The sequence below is a fragment of the Trachurus japonicus genome, chromosome 17 (assembly GCF_045865225.1).
Source record: "Trachurus japonicus isolate A0001 chromosome 17, Traja_1.0".
In the NCBI taxonomy this organism is placed as follows: Eukaryota; Metazoa; Chordata; class Actinopteri; order Carangiformes; family Carangidae; genus Trachurus; species Trachurus japonicus.
In genome coordinates this window covers 14,452,268-14,471,174 of record NC_140923.1, presented here as the reverse complement: position 1 = coordinate 14,471,174, position 18,907 = coordinate 14,452,268, and the positions used below count along the sequence as shown (strand labels likewise).

Below are 18,907 nucleotides of genomic sequence, written 5' to 3'. Positions count from 1 at the left end.
GTCTATCGTGGCTTGTTTCCAGCCCCCTTCCTTGCCTCGGGATCCAGATTTTGAGAGGCAGGAAGTGACACAGTCCCTGTCTGGATGTTGGCTTGAGATCTGTCTGCTTCGGGTTAATCTGCACTGCACTATTAGTCCTCTCAACTCTACAATCTGAGGACACCACAGCCCTCAAAAAGAGTTTCATCTTCAGGCTTAACTGTACAATCTAGCGGTTTTTGGACACACTGCTGTAGGTGGTTTGTGAATTCTTCACATGTGAAGTCATTGTATGGATAGTGTCAGGTAACGACCTCTGCATTTGTGCACAGTTGGGGTCTTTTTTTTTTTTTTTGCACTCCCTGGCTTTTAGGAAGCTTAATAAATAGGAGACAGACCAAAGTCTAAATTATAGCTTCTTGCAAAATGATTCTTGAGGTTTATTTTTCCAGCAGGCAGAGAAAAAAAACCTGCTTTTTGCCTTGAGAACTACCTAAATCCTTCTAAGCATGCAGAACACCAGTCAGCATTTTGCTGAGCTTTTTCTTTGCAGTTTTGTTGGAGTCAAGTGACCTCAATGAAAGAAAAGACACCCAGAGCATCAGACGGGGCATCTGCTGCTCATTGGTCTCACATTTTCCATTTTTGGTCTTTAAACCGTGGGCACCGCCTTTATGCATCAGTGTCTGTGCCTGTGACTGTGTAAAACGCTCACCTGGTCTGTCTTATGTCCATAGGTGGGTGGAGGTCAAAGTTACCTCGGGGAGAAAGGAGAGAAGGGCGAACCTGCTGTCATCGAGCCAGTAAGTGAAGTGTTAATTAGTATTCATGTGTCTTAGCCCTGAAATAATTGATATGATTTTTTCCCCCCATGCTAATTTGGAGTCCCAGAAAAATCTTATTTTGGAAAGTCAAGAATGGATTAACACACCTTTAGCTACTAGCAGGATATTAGCCTGCTAATGCTAAAGCTACAGGACAGCACTAATAGTTGCTAACTAGTTAGCAAGCTAACAGACTTTGTTGGCAAATTCATGCAGTTGCTAAGGCTAATTAGTTAGTTTACTACTCAACTTCTACACCACCTATTTGTCTTAGCTGTCTATCTTAGCAGCAATCCCTCTGTTTTAAGTTCAGCTAAATGTTCAGATAGATTCATTGCATATTTCAGAAGTAGTGTTGACTTGGCTTTCAAATCAACTCAGAGTTTCCAACTGTTGCACACAAAGATTTATAAGTCTATAAAAGCTTGAATCAGATTCTCTGCATATTTTCTGAACAATATATGGTTTCTTTCATCAGTCATCTCCAACAGATAATCACTTTCATATGTGATTTACTCTCTTATATAGCCTACACGTGTTTATTTCACATTTCATCCCTCAACTTTAGGTCCTGTTTACTTTACAGACTTGTACCAAGATGAGCTACACTTCTGATGAGATTTAACTCTTGTCTTTGGTCTCCAGACAAAACAACCGCTGTCTACACAAAACGCCACAGTACATAAGTTCCTCCGAGAGCTCATCCTACACAATTTACCACTGCAGCCTAAACATTGACTAAAATAGCAGCTTCAGCTAATGTCTCTCCTCCCAGACCATCTGTACCACCACAGGCTCCCGTCCAAATCTTCGACCACACACACACACACACACACACATTATAGAACAGAACATCAGATAGCTGTAGCATTGTTAACGTAGCTATAAGTAAACTCAACCCAACCTCAAACCCAAAGCACCCACTTGGCTCGCTTTTCTTCCCCTATTCTCCGCTGCGTGTGGATTTACAGGCTGCCCCATAATGCTACTGTATCCACTTTTTCCTTTTTCAGGGGATGCTTGTAGAAGGACCCCAAGGAGCCCCCGGCCAAGCAGTGAGTATCACGTTCTCCCACACTCCTGTCTGCCTTCCACAGATGGAGAACAGCTAAAGAGGGAAAAAATGTCTTTATGGAAAGAGCGTCAGTCCTGATCGCCAGTGAAGCTTGAGTTGGGAGAGACAGTCAAAATGTGAATTTTTGCATGTGTGTGTGTGTGTGTGTGTGAGCACCAGAGAGAGAAAGAAGGGGGTTGGGGGCTGTTTTATTTTGAGGCTTATTTCCTTTTGAACCAATGTCTTTTCCTCTGTCTTTGTTGGCCTATAGGAGCATTAGAAGTATTGGACAGACTGAGGCTGTGGTGGGATTGCTGGTTAGCAGCAGTTTGGGATATAATATGCTAAGAGCGTGTGTGTCTGTGTGCGTCCGTGTGCGTCTGTCTGTGTGTGTGTGTGTGTGTGGTTTCAGGGTGTTCCTGGTACCCCAGGATTGCAGGGTCCCCCAGGTCCCGCAGGAGATCATGGTGAGAGGGTGAGTAAAGGCTGGTTTCATTTCACAGCGGATTACAGATGTTTTTGGGGAAACTCTGGCCCCTGTTCTGTCTCTTATCACGATGGTTCAAATTTATCAAAAGGTATATTTTTTTAACGTAAAGAAAAAAAAAAACATTCACACACACAGTCAGTTGAGATTTCACATAAGCACCATATCAACCAAGACATGTTTTTCAGGCTAAAAACGACACACAACTGATTTACTAACTTTAACCATAGCCATTCATCTTACTTGAGAGAAATTATGGGAGTCAGCGTCAACACAAACGCCCCCTGAATTTGTTATCCTGCTGTCTCACCCTTTATTGGAAAGCTGTGAAGTACGTGTTTCAATGCCAGGGAATGAATAATACAATTAGACACAGCTTGCTACTGCAGCAGTTGGGGGAGATTACTGAGGAGTGGGGCAAGGAAATGAGATGCCCATAAACTGTCAATATACAAAGAGAAGTTCTGAGAAACAGCTGTATGGGTTTGCTATAGGACTGAGAAGTTCAAGGAGTTTGCTGTAAAATATGTAGAAGTCTAAACTTTTCTCAGAGAGCTTTTTTTTTTTCCTCAGCACTGTGGGATTCCACTCATTTATGTGATTGATTGGATGACACAGTGTAAGTGCCTGTCCCCTCCAGAAGGCTGGATCTCGGCTTGTTTTTCCCAAATGTGGTGATTGCCCCCACCCCTCTTTCATCACCCTTTTTGCAGATCTATTCTGTCTGTGGAGGTTAACCCTTTCTCAGCCAGCTACAAAGTACCACCAAACGCACCTTCTCCAGTACAAAAGGCTCATTGTTCCACTGGGTCAAAGTGATCAAAAAAAACATTTTGTTGGTCCAAATGTCTGCCCAACCCCCCTCCCCTCCCCTCCCCCTCTCCCTTCATTTCCTCCCGTGAGAAACAGTCTCGCTCAGGATTGACAGAGGGATTAAAAGTGACTCGTTTTCTGTATAGGCTTGCGGTTTTCCGTTGCGCAGTATCCGCCTGGACGCGACATTTGATTGGCTCATTTCTCTCTCATGATCACCATCTCTCTCCTTTCCACTAAAATACCACTTTCCCAGCCATGAAGGGAACGTCATTAACACTAGATGCCGCTATGCTTACTCTAAGGGCAGTGGATGGAGAGTATTTACCACCTCTGGGGGAAAGGCAGATGGGAACACATGGCATCAATTTGAGCCGGCAGTCTGAGATTGTGGCACATGACCGGACTGCTAAATAGATCCTGGTCTCTCTGGAAACACTGGGTACTACTTAGGCTTGATCTGAGTTATGATAAGTTTTTTTTTTTGTGTCTATTACGAAATCAAAATCTTGTCACATTATAATTTAACGGCCTGATGTTACTATAATTACTCAGTGTGAGCAACGTTTATGTCAGCGTTTTGCCTCAAAATAGTTTTTGTCCACATGGTCCAAGAATCTGAGAGTGAAATGTCTCAACCATTTTTGTACAGACAGACAGACAGACATGGTCCACAGAGGATGAATCCCCATGACTTCTGTAATCCCCATACTTTTCATCTGGCAACCAAACATGCTTTTGCACCTGTTCCACACTTAAGCTTCTTTAAAACCAAGGGATAAATCCTTGATATTAGCTGTATTTTGAGTTTTAATGCTAACATGGCATGTTAACACCTCAAACTGCCCACATTTTAAGCTGTTAAGTCTGTGTACAGTGTACAAGTTTGCATGTTAGCACACTGATGTTAGCATTATGCTCAAAGCACAGACTTGAGTGTCACAGATCACAGCTTTGTGATAACAAATCACAGTTTACCTAGGTCTGACAAACTAAGATTTCCAAGGAAAGCCACTGTACAAAGAAACAATCCCTTTTTAATTAAATCTGTAACAATATATTCCCTTCTGGTGCCACACAAAGGCCAAATAAATATATATTTTTGGCACACTTTGTGCTACTGAGCAGTTTATTTTCAGGAATCTAATGGGTATTACAACCTCACAGGGCCATGTCTGTGGATTTTTTAGTCTCGTTATAAAGTCGATGTTCTCCTGAAGGCTATATCCCTAGGCCAGCCTAATGAAAATACATGCTTTGTCTCGAGATTGAATTCCCAGTCCTAGTCTTCTCTGTAGGATTAGTCAATTATCTGTTTGGAATAAACGACAACAGTGCAGACTGGAGCAAAGGACCTTCCCGTTGAAAATATTGTTGTAGATAAAGCGAGCGGTTTTCTGTGGTGTATAGATTAGTTGTTTTTTTTAAGAGTCTCTGCTGTGTTACTGTTGTTGCTACTGCTGTTGTTTGTTAGCGCCCTTATCAGTTGTTTTTCTTCTTCTTTTCAATTTACAGAGCACCTCCAGGGTGTTATAGAGGAATGGCAGCATAATCATGTTATCTCATGGGAAAGTGTATGGCCCGCTTATTAACCACATCTAATTAATTGCTCACATTATGTAAACACTATGTGCTGATGTGCTAGTCAATACAACACCAGCTGACTTCAGTTCACTCCTTTGAAGATATGTCAAGAACAAATACTATAAAGTCTGTATTGAGTAGCAGAGAGATTTTACATCCCTTGGTTTGGTCGTTGACCTCATCTCCAGCTGTATTACACATTCACATTGAGACATTGATCTCCCGGTGCTTAACCTCTGTCTCCGTCCTCTGTCTCTCCAGGGTCCTCCAGGGCGTCCCGGCATCCCCGGTTCAGACGGTGTCCCGGGGCCTCCAGGTACCGTTCTGATGCTCCCAGTAAGTCCTGCCGTTCGCCACGTGCCCACCGGGGGCTCTGATGTATATCGCTCACACACTGTGCACCCTCCGTCTCAGGCATTAGTCCGTGAACTCACCTCATTTAGTACGTTTACCTCATAGCATCACCAGTGGGCCAAAGGATCGCAACCTTATTTTCTTTGGGCTACAAATCACTTTACTTGTAAATGTCAGCCGGTGCAATGGAGTGGAACCAGTGACTGAGGCTTTGAAAAGGCTTGGTGACACATATTTGTGTTTGTGTGTATGTGCACGTCTGTGAGCAAGCATGTGTGTGTGTGTATGTGAGCGAGCGAGCTGTGTGTGAATGTGTATGTATGTGTGAATGTGTGTGTGTGTGTGTGGCATGGTGACAGCTTTATTGGTTTAACTGAACACAGCAAAGATTTGAACACACTCACTGGGGGAGGCCATTAGATACCTCACTCTGTTTAAAGAGACAAGTCTCTTTGGTTTTAACTGTGTTTCTTCTTTGTCTTGTGTCCGACAGTTCCGTGCAGGCGGTGAAGCTCACAAGGGACCCGTGGTTACAGCTCAGGAAGCTCAGGCTCAGGCCATCCTCTCTCAGGCCAGGGTGAGTATCCGTGGTAAATGTGACCCCCTGTGCATCCTGCTCAGTTTGGAGAACACTTAAACTGCATCTCTCTGTGTTGAGTTATTCTAATTAGCTGCATGGTTCAAAGGATATATAAAAAGTTGAAATGACCATGAATGTGCTGTAAATAATACAAACTATCACTATTCATAAGTTCCCCGCATCCTGTAAATTGTCTGAATTCCAAAATATGGATCTGTGTCAGGTTAGGTTTGACATAAAGCCACAACAGATGTTCACACCCACTCAGGAGGTCCTGATAACCATAACAGTGTTGAAAAACAGGTTGAAATATGCAGCTATACAATGGTGCGACCTATGGTAGAACACATGGAGGCTATTAAGTGTGGTACAAACACTAAATATTCACACATTCACAACACTCTATGGAGCTGGAGGACTGCCATAGCTGGTGTTTAGTAACATCTAGAAAGCACTTGTCACCTTCCTTTACTCGTCGTTTGTGCCAAACTCAGGAAGGAAAAAGAAAAAAAAAAGGGCAGGAATGTCGTGAAAGTGAATTATAGGGGACAAGTCGTAAGTTGTTGGGGTTTTATTTAGGTATTTGCAGTCTGCTAATGTTTCCTATTAATTTGTTTACCACAATGAACATATGCTAATGTGTGATTTGGTCTTAGTGTAATGTCGGGCATGAGTTGCTTCAGTAATCAGCCTGCAAATACATTCCAGACAACTTTTTGGCAGCATCACGCTGTGGTCAACCATGAACAGAAACAAAGAGCAGAGTGGTAAACTGCGAACAAGAACAAAGTAAAGTTTGCACACTTTAAGGTTCAATCCTGTACAGATGCTGGATAGGAAGCTTTTTTTATGACTCTTTTCTTTATTATTTACAGACCCCAATGTTCAGTCAATGTCAATATCACAGATTTCTGCTTTATTACAGTGGTTAAATGCAGCATGTGAACAACTGCGCCAATTCCAGTCAGTAATATTAGAATAAACAAACAAAATAATCATAATCTTCACCTTGAGAATAATAAAAGAAAGAGCATGAACAGATGCTTTCACAACCACTTTACTGAACGCTAAAAAGAACCAACTGCCATGAGAAGCTAATAATAGGCGCACATGGCTGCACTCCTAATGCAAAACATACATCGTCTAATGTCTACTGTTTGAGAAAGAAATATTATTTTTGGACACGTCCGATTGTGTCAACACTGTCCGGTGATCGGTGGTTTATGAGTTGTTTCTGTCTGATCCACAGCTGGCTATGAGAGGGCCTCCAGGGCCAGCGGGCATGACAGGAAGATCTGGTCCTGTGGTGAGTGGCTTTTTACACACACCGCTGATCTACTTACCATCCACTCATTTTAACAAGTGATGAGAAACACATTGGGTGATTAGAGCTAGGCTACCTCATGTGAAGGGGTTCAGCTTCAAGCATCTATCATTTCCCCCAACACATGCACTCCTCGTCTACTTGTGAGGTGATTTTTATTTTATTCCTACAACTACCTGAGAAGCAGATTGATAGACCGGTAACAAATAAAAACTGATTTCCTGATTCTTTAAGCACAATATAGTCTAAAACACAGTCTTACTAAGCTCCTGCTCTGGTCTCAGGTGTGTCCTTAATCAATGACACAACACATAGGTGTTAGGCCAATCCTGTCATTCTTGAAAGAGGCAAGATTTTGTACTCCTGAAAGTTTTTATTCCATCCTAGATTGTATTGCTCAGGGTTCCTACGCAAGTATGGAAAGTATGGAAAAGTATGGAATTTAATTTTATACATACAGGTCTGAAAAGGAATGAAAAATGGAAACTATAGTATGGAAATATATTTGTCTTAATACTTATCTGGGTTTGGTTTTATCTTAAGTTATTTGGGTTAATTCTGCATGCACTATTGTACTGTATAGCTACGATCTCCTGGAAATTATTTGGTGACATAATGGCATACAAATTCAGAATAATGAAAACCGATAAATAAAATAAAATAAAATAAATTGCATAATTTATTTACATGATATACATCTAATTACTCAAATTATTTGATTTTTTTTTTACCAAGAAGTCTGGAAATTAGGGTCTGGAAAAAATGTCAAATGTGTAGGAACCCTGATTGCTGTTTAAGACAAGTGATGAATGAATGAGTATTTGGCTTAAGTAAATGTATGTGTCTGTGTTTTGATAGGGAGGTCCTGGTGCTACCGGACTTAAAGGTGACAGCGGTGACTCTGGACCACAGGTGAGAAAGCAAAATAATAATATTGTATTGTATTGTTGTTTTCATGAATAATGACACTGTACATCCATTGTTTCATTGGGGAAATGTTCAGTAAGCTTCTGTTTGTCCACTTTTAACCTCCACTACTGTTTTCCATTTTCTCTCCATAGGGACCTAGAGGTCTTCAAGGTTCAACTGGGCCTCCAGGAAAAGCAGGAAAGAGGGTAGGAGGTTCTTGAAGTCTACAGACATTGATTCATCTCCTCCAGGGCGAAACATATTGAAACAGAAGAAATAAGTTTCAAATCCAAAATTTCTCATATTTCTGACAAACAGGAGTCCAAGCGTCAGTGCTGCTACAATACCCAAAAAGAAGAGCCAGTATAGTTTCAAACATGGCCTCCTTTCAAATAAGTCAGCTGCACTCAATAATCATCTCTGTGTGTTGAGTCAATTCATAGAGTCATGTTTATTTAACTATGAGCTAGTTAGAAAAATGATAGCATCTTCCCTGTGTTTATGCTCCACGACCATTCAAGATAATTGAATATTTTTCTTCTAATGTGATTTCCATGTGGCCTGACATGATATTTGCATGTCCTCCAGGGTCGTAATGGAGCCGATGGTGCTCGAGGAATGCCAGGAGAGGCAGGGCCCAAGGTAAAGTACGCACCAGGTTATAAAAAACAGAAAAATTGTGTCTGTTGGCTGGTTTTTGAAGAGTGCATATAGGAAAAAGTGATTCCTGCCATTTTTGATTGATGGAGTTAACCATTTCTCTGTGTGCTTTTTCAGGGTGACCGAGGTTTCGACGGCCTCCCTGGTCTTCCCGGAGAGAAGGGACACAGAGTAAGTATGACGGCGGACAACTTTGCGTCTTTCAAAAGAAACAAGGTCAAAGGACAGATGTCGTCAAAAGGCCTCGATCATCTGCCTCCAAAAATAAGATCCTGCAGCCTCTTATTTCTCCTCCCGGGTCCTCATTGATCACAGTCGTTGCTGCTCTAGTCTGCACCCTGTCCTTACAGCAGCGTCAGGCCTGATTGGTTAGTTCAAACGCCACCTCCCATCCATCTCACGCACGCTCCAGTGTTGACAGATATGAATTCTGAAGCAGTGGAACTCATTAGGGCATTGACCCAGTTACGGGAGGTGGGACCGACTCCAGAACCACTTTGGCTGCCTCTAACCAGGCCTGGAGGCGAGTGAGTGAGGAGTGCTGAGCTTGGTGTTTGTGGAATTTGGGCCTGCGTAGAGAGAGAGTCAAAAGGGAGAGGACAGAGATCACAGAGAGGGGTATTTCTAGAAACGCTTTCATGCCTTATCCTATACTGAGTAATTACAGGGCCACCAAAGGTCCACCATTGCTTATAGAGAACTATAAATACCGAAAACCATATAGGTCCATGCCAATTGTGGTGACCATGCTCACTGTAGATTAAAGGCACTTTTGTTGCCCATTTTTGTTACATGCTTTTAAGCGTCGTCTGTAGGTTTTTCTGAAATTTTGACCCATATATTTTGCCCATAAGTAAGAATTAGGAGGCGTTTATCCCTTTGAGCTGCAGGGACCAGGCTTTTTCTGTGACCCCACCACTCCCACTCTTTGTTGATGTTCCTTCTCCTGTGATCTTTTCTCTCCAGGGAGAACAGGGTTCTTCAGGTCCTCCAGGACCTCACGGAGAGGATGGCCCAAGAGTGAGTAGCACCTCAGTCACCTCAGGCCTTAACCTTCTTCTCAAAAGTCTTTAATTCAATTGTAAAGTCTTAATTTCTCTGCATTCCTTAATAAATCAACGTGTTCTTTCTCATCCATAGGGTGAAGATGGCCAGGTTGGACAGAGAGGTGTGGCTGGAGATAGTGTAAGTACTTTCATCGTCTGATAACACGGTCTTAAACTGCAGCTCGTGGTAAAAAAACAATATACTGAAAATATGACAGTCATGTTACTCCTTTCCTCTGCTACCACAGGCCTCACCCCCTCATTCCTTCCCCTGTATTAATTTTAGCAATTATTTAAACACATAACCTCAACCCTCCACTCCTCTTGCAGTTGTAGCGACATTCCTGTCTGCAAGGACCATTGCGTTTGTAATCTCGACCTCGCCAAGACCGAATGGCTCTGAATAATAGATCAGAAAATAGAACAGGGGAAAACGTGTTGTTCTGTCATTATCCGTGAGAAACTGCCACATGCTGCCTAGTTCAGTCCAAATGGACCATAGAGCTGCATGAAAAATGATTTGCTCCCCGTCATAGCCGGAACAACGCTGTCCTTTTAAAGAAACGGTTGCACGCTATTTCATCACACACTGTCCATAAGATAAAGGAGCAACAGTAAGTGTGTTGATTTCAAGTGCACGACTTCAGAATCTGAGATAAGAAAAGATGTAATTGCTCATTCCCTGAATTGCACCTGCAGTTACCACGCATGACCTCATGAGGTCAGTATTTTACACTCACAGGTCAATTCAAGGTTTTCCTGTCCATCTTGTGTAGTGTACTGTGGCGTGCCTTTTTCGTTGCCACCATTCATCTAAATACAAAACACAGTTTCACTCAACTCTACATGAATGGATTTACATTAAGTATCATTGTCTTAAACTTCCAATTGTCTTAATTCACAGGGTCCTAGAGGTTTGCTTGGCCCCAGAGGGTCTCAAGGTCCTGGAGGACAGCGTGTAAGTACATCTTTTATATCAATTAACACTCTTCTACTACTACCTACTATGTACTGCACGTAATTTGTGTTCTACCTTAATGAGATGTCAACTTGTCTCATCTTATACTTGTCTCTTTAGGGTCTTCCTGGACTTGATGGGCAAGCTGGTCCCAAAGGAAACATGGTGAGAAATATTAATGTTTTGCTAATTTGCGGTATTAGAAAGCGAAAGGAGAAAGTCAGACAAGGGAGTTTGTTTTGGTTTTTTTTCCGTGAAGACCACCTAAGCAATCAGTTATTCAATCAGTCATTTGCCCTGCCTGAGGCTGATTGGAGGTCAGTGACCTTTAACCCCAAAGTAACATCATAAGAACGGAGGTCATGAGGCTCATTTGCTAATTAGAGATGGTGAATGGTAATGGCAGTGTCTCATCGTACTCCTCTGACCCCCACAACACAAATCCTGCTTTAACAGGCTGTGATGAAGGAGCCTTAAGATTTAGTAGGGGTAATACAGAGCAGCCCCGAGTCCGCTTGTGGTCCCATCATGCATTCAGCTTCCCGGAGGGTCCCAGTGGGACGTTTCCACCGAGGGCAGCCGGTCACTGGTCAAGACAGTTGGACAAGCCCACACATTGTCTGTGGCCACTGAGTCACTGAGCCGAAGAAATAAACAGCTGTTTAAAAGGGCATAAAACAATAGACAGTTGGTTTGTTTGTCATTAATTGCTCTAGACTTTTTTATTGATCTCGGCCTTTTTCTGAAAATCAAAGCAGAGGACACTTGAAAGTTTCCAAAGCAGTAGAGTTTCCCAAAGAGTTTGTGATCTCCTACGGTACAAGCCTGTAACATATGGATGTTTTTTAAGGCATCTGCTACAAGTGAAGCACCAAAATGTTTTTACTAACTACATTTGGATCCTTCATTTAAGCTCAGTTTTTAAAAGCCTTTCTAAGAATCACAGTCAAGCAGCCTAAGATGTTTCTGAATCCAGCATTTGTATGTAGTGTTTGTTGTAACAGCTGCAGCGGGCCGCCTAACAAGGGTCTTTTCTGTTTTTGTATATGTTTGGTTTGTAACACACCAAATCTCAGCAGGGATACCAAACAGCCCACAATTTCCAGTTAGCCCTATTAGTGTTAATCTGCACCCAGATGTCTCTGCAGCTTCACAGCACGTATTTGGAGAAAGCATTTCATCACCAAAGTCAAATTCCCACCAGTTACTTGATTTTTTTTACGGCTTTGATAGGAACTAAACACAAGTTTGGATAAGGCCAGGAAACGGACAGCTCTGCCTGATGAGCCAGCGTATTACATTTCTCACATTTCTTCCCTTCTATCTTCTTGTTACACAATCTTGACACGGACTGGATGAAGCCAACTCATCCAAACAGTCACCTATTGTCTTCAGTTATTCCAGTGCCACGTTGTGATGCGGGAAAACTACATTTGCAATTGATTTCATATGAAGACAGTTCTTAAAATGCACTGGGGTCGAGCAAAAGACGAGATGCACCTAATGACTTTTCAAGCTTAACTAATCGTTTGCCTTTATACATGAATTTCATTAGTTGTTTGTTGTATTTCTTTAAACCTATTTAATATTTTATTAGCTTTACAGTCTTTTTGATATCTTTGTGAATTTAAGGAGAATCAGCTGCAGCAATTAGGAATATTAATCGCATCATCTGCTTTTTCTCTGTTATGTGTAGGGTCCACAAGGAGAGCCCGGGCCTCCTGGTCAGCAGGGTCTGCCTGGTTCACATGTAAGTTTCTTTTCTTTCCTCTCTTCCTCTTTTTTGTCCAACCACTCTGTCTCTGTTGCGCTGTCTCCAACTCTTTTTTTGATCTCTTCTTCCTTTCATGCTTCAGATCTTCACTGTCTGCTCAGGTGATCTCTCACTGTCCTGTTTTCTTAATCAAATGTTCAGAGACATGATATTTTTTGGTTGTTTTTTTTTTGTACTCTGCTCTCCATCCTGTCTCTTCTCTCTGTCCATCCTTCACTCCCTTAAACGGCCACCGCTCTGTGAGGCATTCCTCAAAATTCACACCAAATTAGAGCAAAAACCTTTCACTAACATTGTTTCTCTGTTGCCATGAAGAAGAAAAACATCCCCTCTGTCCTGCTGAGAGGAGACATGTTGTACTCATTTGATAGCACTTAACCCGATTACACTGTCCAGTTGGTGGCACAGTGAAAAATATTCCGTTTTATAGTCATCTTTAATACAAAACAGCACACCCAACATTGTAGCCAGGGGTAAATGACCATTGCCAGGTGAGATTTTCAGTCCTGCTGACGCTCACAGCCCGGACAGGATGCCGTCATTCCCCTGGAAAGTATTAGTAGGAACGTATCCTGATGGTATACAGGTTGAATAAATAACTTGTTCCCGTTTCTCTTTCTCGTTATACCTGGCCAAAGGCGGATTGATGCTTTCCAGTGAAGGCAATAGACTGTAGAAAAATAACACAGGTCTCTTATTTTAGGTGTTAATAACTCTCTTTTTATTCTTCATGGGGGGAGTTCTCGAACTCTTTAAGATGTGTGACTTTAAAATGAATCGTAGAAAATAATGGAACTCCCTTTACGCAGCTAAATGAGCAGATCTGGAATAGGCAGCGTGAAGTAGCCAACCAGCAATAACAATGGTTGGAAAGAAGGTGAACGCTTTACAAGATAAGCAGATATAGCACAAAGCAGGCGCTCTTTTCTCCCCCCACAGTTCATTTTAAATATCATGCATTCCCTCTTATGAGAAATGACTTTCTGGCTCTAATAAAAGGTCTATTTCCAATGTCTTTCAGGGTCTTATTGGTCCTCAAGGTCCAATCGGGCCTCCTGGTGAAAAAGTGAGTAGAGTCCTCCCTGCAGTTCTCCCACCACAACGCTGCTGTCTCCTCGAGCAAATGTTTCAGTGAAGACCTCTTAAGTGATTCTACAGACTCGCTGCTGTCGGAGCTATAGGCCTTTTCTGGCTCCTGCACAGCACTGATGGATAAAACACACACACAAACATCCAACACCCACACACACACAGACAGACACACACTTTATAGATTTTGCTGTATGAGAACTTCTGCATAAACAATTACTTTGTCTAACAGAAAGTATTTATTGGTGGTTTTATTCAACTATCCATCGTCCCAGTAGGTAATACTGTACTGGTCTGTCTTTTTAGGGACCTCAAGGTAAACAGGGATTGGCTGGCCTTGCTGGTGCTGATGGCCCTCCTGTAAGTAACTTAACCCGATTTCCTTTATTAATTTATACACGATTGAAGACAAAGCACCAACTGGCAGCATGTTCACCTGTTGATGGATAACCTCTCTGACTCTTCCAGGGTCACCCAGGAAAAGAAGGTCCTGCAGGCGAGAAAGGAGGAGCGGTAAATATTCTGTAGTTCAGCCTTTAACTTTGGAATTTACAGTACAGTATATAATCACACAGTGGCAGTTCAAGTTAAATTTAGCATTTGTTTAGCATTCGCAGTGTTGCCAAATAGGTCAGGTTTAATACAACCAAGACAATTTAGATACCATCAGGTATGTTGTCTCAGAAATAGAGGGAGTTTTTATTATAGTTATCTTAATTTTAGTTAATTTGGTGTGAAATATGAGCTTATGTTGTACAGTCAAAAACATGCTGCTCAGTTATTCTTAACGCATACATCACATGGGGAACATGCTTTTATTTGTACTGCATCCTTAGGGGCAGCAGACAATCTGGCTTAACAGAGTTGGAATCAAGTGTTCAAGTTATTTCTGTTTGTGTTTTTTCTATTATATTAGTTCAATTTACTGTAGTTAATATTTGTTATTAGTTATTATTGTCAGAATTGTTTTTAAAATACTTTTGCTCTTGTTTTGTGTAACCACTGGGCATCAGATGGCGCTATCCATTTACTTAAATCCATTTGCTTAAGGTTTTAGTCTTTGTCACATACAGTATGTCTTTGTGGATTCATTGTGAAATAAAATAACTGGAAATCAGTGGGGGAAAAAATCTTGAGTGAACATTGTGTAATACAGCAGAGACAAATCTCCCAGTAAAGGTGGATCCAAGCTACAGTGATACTCACTGATTCACTGATCACATGACTGTGGTTTTAACCTTTTCAGGGTCCTCCTGGTCCTGTGGGATCCATCGGCTACCCTGGTCCTCGTGGTGTGAAAGTAAGCGCTATCTTAGTCATGCAGTTACCACCTATGCCATGTTAACTTTCCCCTTTTCCCCTGAATGTCATCATGACTTTTTTTTGCCCTCTCTCTCCAGGGCGCTGAGGGCATCAGAGGCCTTAAAGGTGGCAAAGGAGAAAAGGTAAACACCGCCTCCTTGTCTCCTCTTTCTATCCAGCATTGTTGACAAATGCCATCCCTCTTATAAGTGAATCCATCAGGGTAGTAATTCCCTTTCAAATGAGACTCCCTTTGAATCCAGCAAGTGGAAAAAAAAAAAAAAAAAACTCTTGAAAAGCCCCTCACACTGGCAGTTAAGTCATCATGCCACTGAGCTGTAATGGAGTGTGGAACATTAAACTAGAATGAGGCTGTTTGCAGGGTAGTTTTCAGTGGAGATTGATCTGGTGCCATTGTTTTCTTGGATTGCTGTGGTTGAACGTAGCCTGTTGCTACCTCGGTGCCACTCTGCAGACTTTCCACTCAATAGTCAGGAAATTGGAGCTCTTCAGAGATTACATTAAAAAAAAAAATACTGAATATGCTACTTCTACTATGATACTTTCTGTCTCATGTATCCTGTCCCTGTACCCTGTGGGACGACCTCTAAAGATTACACTTAAAACTCATACACATCATATTTTTTATTATATTGCTCCATAAATTCTTCAGTGGCTTCATGTATAAAATGTTTCAAAGAAATTAGAACAGTATAATATACAACATGCATATTTATCAGACACTGTAGCACCCTTGGAAAAGACCTAAAACTGCATTCTCAATGTGAACCACCAGATGTCAGTAGAAGAACACGCAGCTTTAAAACTGCTCATGTGACTGCTTCAGTGCAGTGGCCACTAGATGTCAGCATTAATCCGTCTAAAGGAGTTTCTATGTCTCTGTCAATAAGACCACAACAGCCACCCAACATTATTGTAACATCAACGATAGAGTTTTTCTTTTCTTTATTAGGATCCCCATTAGCACCCGCAGCAGCATCGGCTATTCTTCCTGACGTCCGATATACACACAACATACACATAAACATTCACATATACACATAAGAAACATACATTTATACATGCCACAACAAGAACAAACAACAAAGGCTCCCTAATAATGAACAAACCACAGAAAACATCTGCCAGACATTTGACAGACACCACAGACATCACCATTTCTCTACTCAGATTCCATTCTATACTTCAATACCTTGAGTAATCTAATATAATACACCCCCAAAGTAAATAAGTCAAAATAAATAAATCATATAATAAGCATTGACTGTCTGAAGTGACTGCAACCGTGCACTTCAACTACTCATACAGATACACTCCAAGAAAAAGGGTACAACCACAACTGTAAACCAGCCCTCTTTATAAACTCAATATATTAAATCGTACTTCATTAAATTCTAAGAGATACAGCAATTTAAACCGACCTTTGTTACTTTCATGAGCGATATGAACTGGTAGAGAGTTCCAGGCAACCATAGCTCTGTACAGAACTGTTCTCTGAATTATACCTGTTCTCACTCTCGGCAATATGAACCTCCCTTCTGATGTACTTCTTGTTATTTATCACAATAACTGTTGCGTTGTCACTTAAACGGTAAATCAGGATCCCACAGTTTTGCAGTGTAAAGTATATCTGATCTGAGCTGATCTGTTTTACTGATGTGTAATCGTTTCGTCTCTGTGGTGCTGGATAATGACTCTCACCTCAGAACAATAATACTTTTTGTCTCTTTCATCTTCAGGGAGAAGATGGATTCCCCGGCTTCAAAGGAGACATGGGTCTCAAGGGTGACAAGGTGAATCTTCATCTCTAAAGATAAAAGTGATGCTTGTGGAAGAAACCGCAACGATGATAAAGAAATAAAGAGAGAATCACCTTGGTGACTTTTTGTTTTCCTTGCATCCAGGGTGAGGGCGGTGTACTAGGACCCAGAGGAGAGGACGGTCCCGAGGGCCCCAAGGGCAAGTCAGGACCCGGCGGAGAAGCTGGACCCCTTGGATTAGCTGGAGAGAAGGTAAAAAAAAAAAAATCAATACCTGCAAAGACGTTTCCCTTATTTCTTCAATTGATTTATGTGTTTCATTGACCTGCTGGAGCCGAAGCTCACTTTCAAGTACAAATTCTTACAAATGAAGTTCAAAGTGCCGTAAAGCATGTATACAGTATACAGACAGTCACTCATTTATAAGTAGATGTTGGGATATAAGTGCGGTGGGGTTAGAAAACACACCAGAGTAAAGATGGTTCTCGTCTTACAGTAATGGGAATGTCTGAAATGAACTGAGCTGGAAAGACGCAGGTCTGGGGGAGAACTGTTCACCACAGTTTTGTAGCTATTTTGATCATTTGAAGTTTTGATTTTTTTCCTCCACCTCCCCTCAGCTCTGCAAAAGTCCCATTTTAATTGGCTCGTGTTGACGGTTCTCCACGGAGCTTATCTTGCCTCCGAATATCCTGCTTCATTGTGGCGCAGCATTTATACCATAACACATTAGTGTGAGAGTGTATAACAAGCTATACGTTTGCGGCTATAAATTTAATAATGCCAGACGAGAATAACTTTGATATCAGCAACTGTAGATATGAAAAAATGGAAAACAATTAGAATAAATGAAAACAGAGGAATATTTGCGCCTCTAAATTTTATCAGCCTGGTTATCTTAGTCATTTTTCCCTACATTGAAATCAACATTTGCCACTCGGAACGATCTGATCCAATTAGTAACGTTCTCAATGATGCGTTGGCTACTATATATCAATAATATTTTAAGATTTATGTATCAATAAATTTCAGAACCGCTGACGTCAAGTAAGTTGTTCAAAATTGGTGAGACATTAAAGCAGGAGTACACATTACCAATGCTGAAGAGAGGAGTAATGGAGTCACCGTCAGATCTGTGTAAAAATATACGACTTGACCTTTTTTTTAAAAGCACACAGGACAGTTACATCACATTCAGCATGATCCCTAATGACCATAAGCCCCGTGAAATGGCTCTGATGGACCAAAATGAATTCACATAAACGGGTGAAAAGCAGAAAGGCCTCTGCACGGATGATGTCATGTTCATAAACGTGGTATTAAAAAAATTTCTCACACCAGAAGTAAAACTTTACGGTCATAAGTTTATTGCCTTTTGCCGTGCTTCTGTGAACTTTACTGCAGTCTCTGGTGACACAATGAGAATTCAGAGTCTCAGTTTTTGTTTTTTTTTGTTTTTCTTTGCTTCTTGCTAGGGAAAACTTGGAGTCCCCGGTTTGCCTGGGTATCCTGGAAGACAAGGCCCCAAGGTATGTGATGAACTGAATTCAAATTGTTCAATGTGGAGAAATTCTTGTTGAGCATAATCCACTGGGAGGTCAGAGATCAGGGCCGGCTGAATGCAGATTCATTGTCTCTCGGTCAAGGGCAAAGAAGCAGAGAAGCTGTTTGCTGCCACAGTAATGTGAACAGCTGAAGGGCTCTGTCTGTCTGCTTTTGCCTCTCAGTGTCAGATTATGCTCATGTGCATGTACGCTTGCACCTCCTGTGTGTGTTATTCATGTGTGAATGATTACTCGTCTTCTGTATCGATTCTCTCAGTGACTCTGTGATCTTTTCAAGCAGGTCTGTCTGATCAGCATTCACTCATATCTAAATATGCTCCCACGTGCCTTTCTCCGAAACTCGCCGATTTGCTGACTAACCCTGACTCACGCGAAACACAAACCCAAGCAGACATCCACTGTAGCTTCTCCCGCGATTCTTATGAGGAGCTTAACTTGCATGGTCACCTGCTGGAGTCATCAGCTGTCCTTCTTCCTTAAACTCTCCCAAGCCATTATCTAACAGTTTGGCATTCCTCGCACTGTAGCGCTGACCGACCGTCGTGCCACAGCTTCACTATCGAGATGTGCTGCTGCAAGCTGGTTCCTCTCTGCTGCCGTCAGCACTGACAGCTTGGCACTGATATGACGGGTCAGATACACCTACTCTCACAACATCCCAGATAGGCAAGTCTCCTGCTCTGTGTGTTAATGTCAGCAGCATCCGAGCCAGGCGTGGTGCACACATTAATAAGGGGCTCAAGGCAAATTACTCAAAGTGGTGGGGGGGACGGGGACGCAGAAGAATTTAGATGAGACAATTTTCCCTTTATTTGTTCCAGTGA

General features: G+C 41.9%; 1 protein-coding gene across 3 annotated transcripts in view; it reads left to right on the top strand.

Annotated features, from left to right (window-relative positions):
* Nucleotides 1-18,907, top strand: part of LOC146970318 (collagen alpha-1(XI) chain-like) — an 86,028-nt gene that overhangs the window by 29,486 nt on the left and 37,635 nt on the right. For all 3 annotated transcript variants that reach the window (XM_085805281.1, XM_085805280.1, XM_085805279.1), the window contains exons 9-31: nt 717-782; nt 1,817-1,858; nt 2,270-2,332; nt 5,003-5,077; nt 5,589-5,672; nt 6,925-6,981; nt 7,858-7,911; nt 8,061-8,114; nt 8,497-8,550; nt 8,686-8,739; nt 9,535-9,588; nt 9,709-9,753; nt 10,519-10,572; nt 10,693-10,737; nt 12,269-12,322; nt 13,368-13,412; nt 13,742-13,795; nt 13,904-13,948; nt 14,682-14,735; nt 14,836-14,880; nt 16,498-16,551; nt 16,663-16,770; nt 17,994-18,047. In XM_085805281.1, the coding sequence (XP_085661407.1) occupies nt 717-782; nt 1,817-1,858; nt 2,270-2,332; nt 5,003-5,077; nt 5,589-5,672; nt 6,925-6,981; nt 7,858-7,911; nt 8,061-8,114; nt 8,497-8,550; nt 8,686-8,739; nt 9,535-9,588; nt 9,709-9,753; nt 10,519-10,572; nt 10,693-10,737; nt 12,269-12,322; nt 13,368-13,412; nt 13,742-13,795; nt 13,904-13,948; nt 14,682-14,735; nt 14,836-14,880; nt 16,498-16,551; nt 16,663-16,770; nt 17,994-18,047 (1,314 nt within the window). The remainder of the gene's footprint in view (nt 1-716; nt 783-1,816; nt 1,859-2,269; nt 2,333-5,002; nt 5,078-5,588; nt 5,673-6,924; nt 6,982-7,857; nt 7,912-8,060; nt 8,115-8,496; nt 8,551-8,685; nt 8,740-9,534; nt 9,589-9,708; nt 9,754-10,518; nt 10,573-10,692; nt 10,738-12,268; nt 12,323-13,367; nt 13,413-13,741; nt 13,796-13,903; nt 13,949-14,681; nt 14,736-14,835; nt 14,881-16,497; nt 16,552-16,662; nt 16,771-17,993; nt 18,048-18,907) is intronic.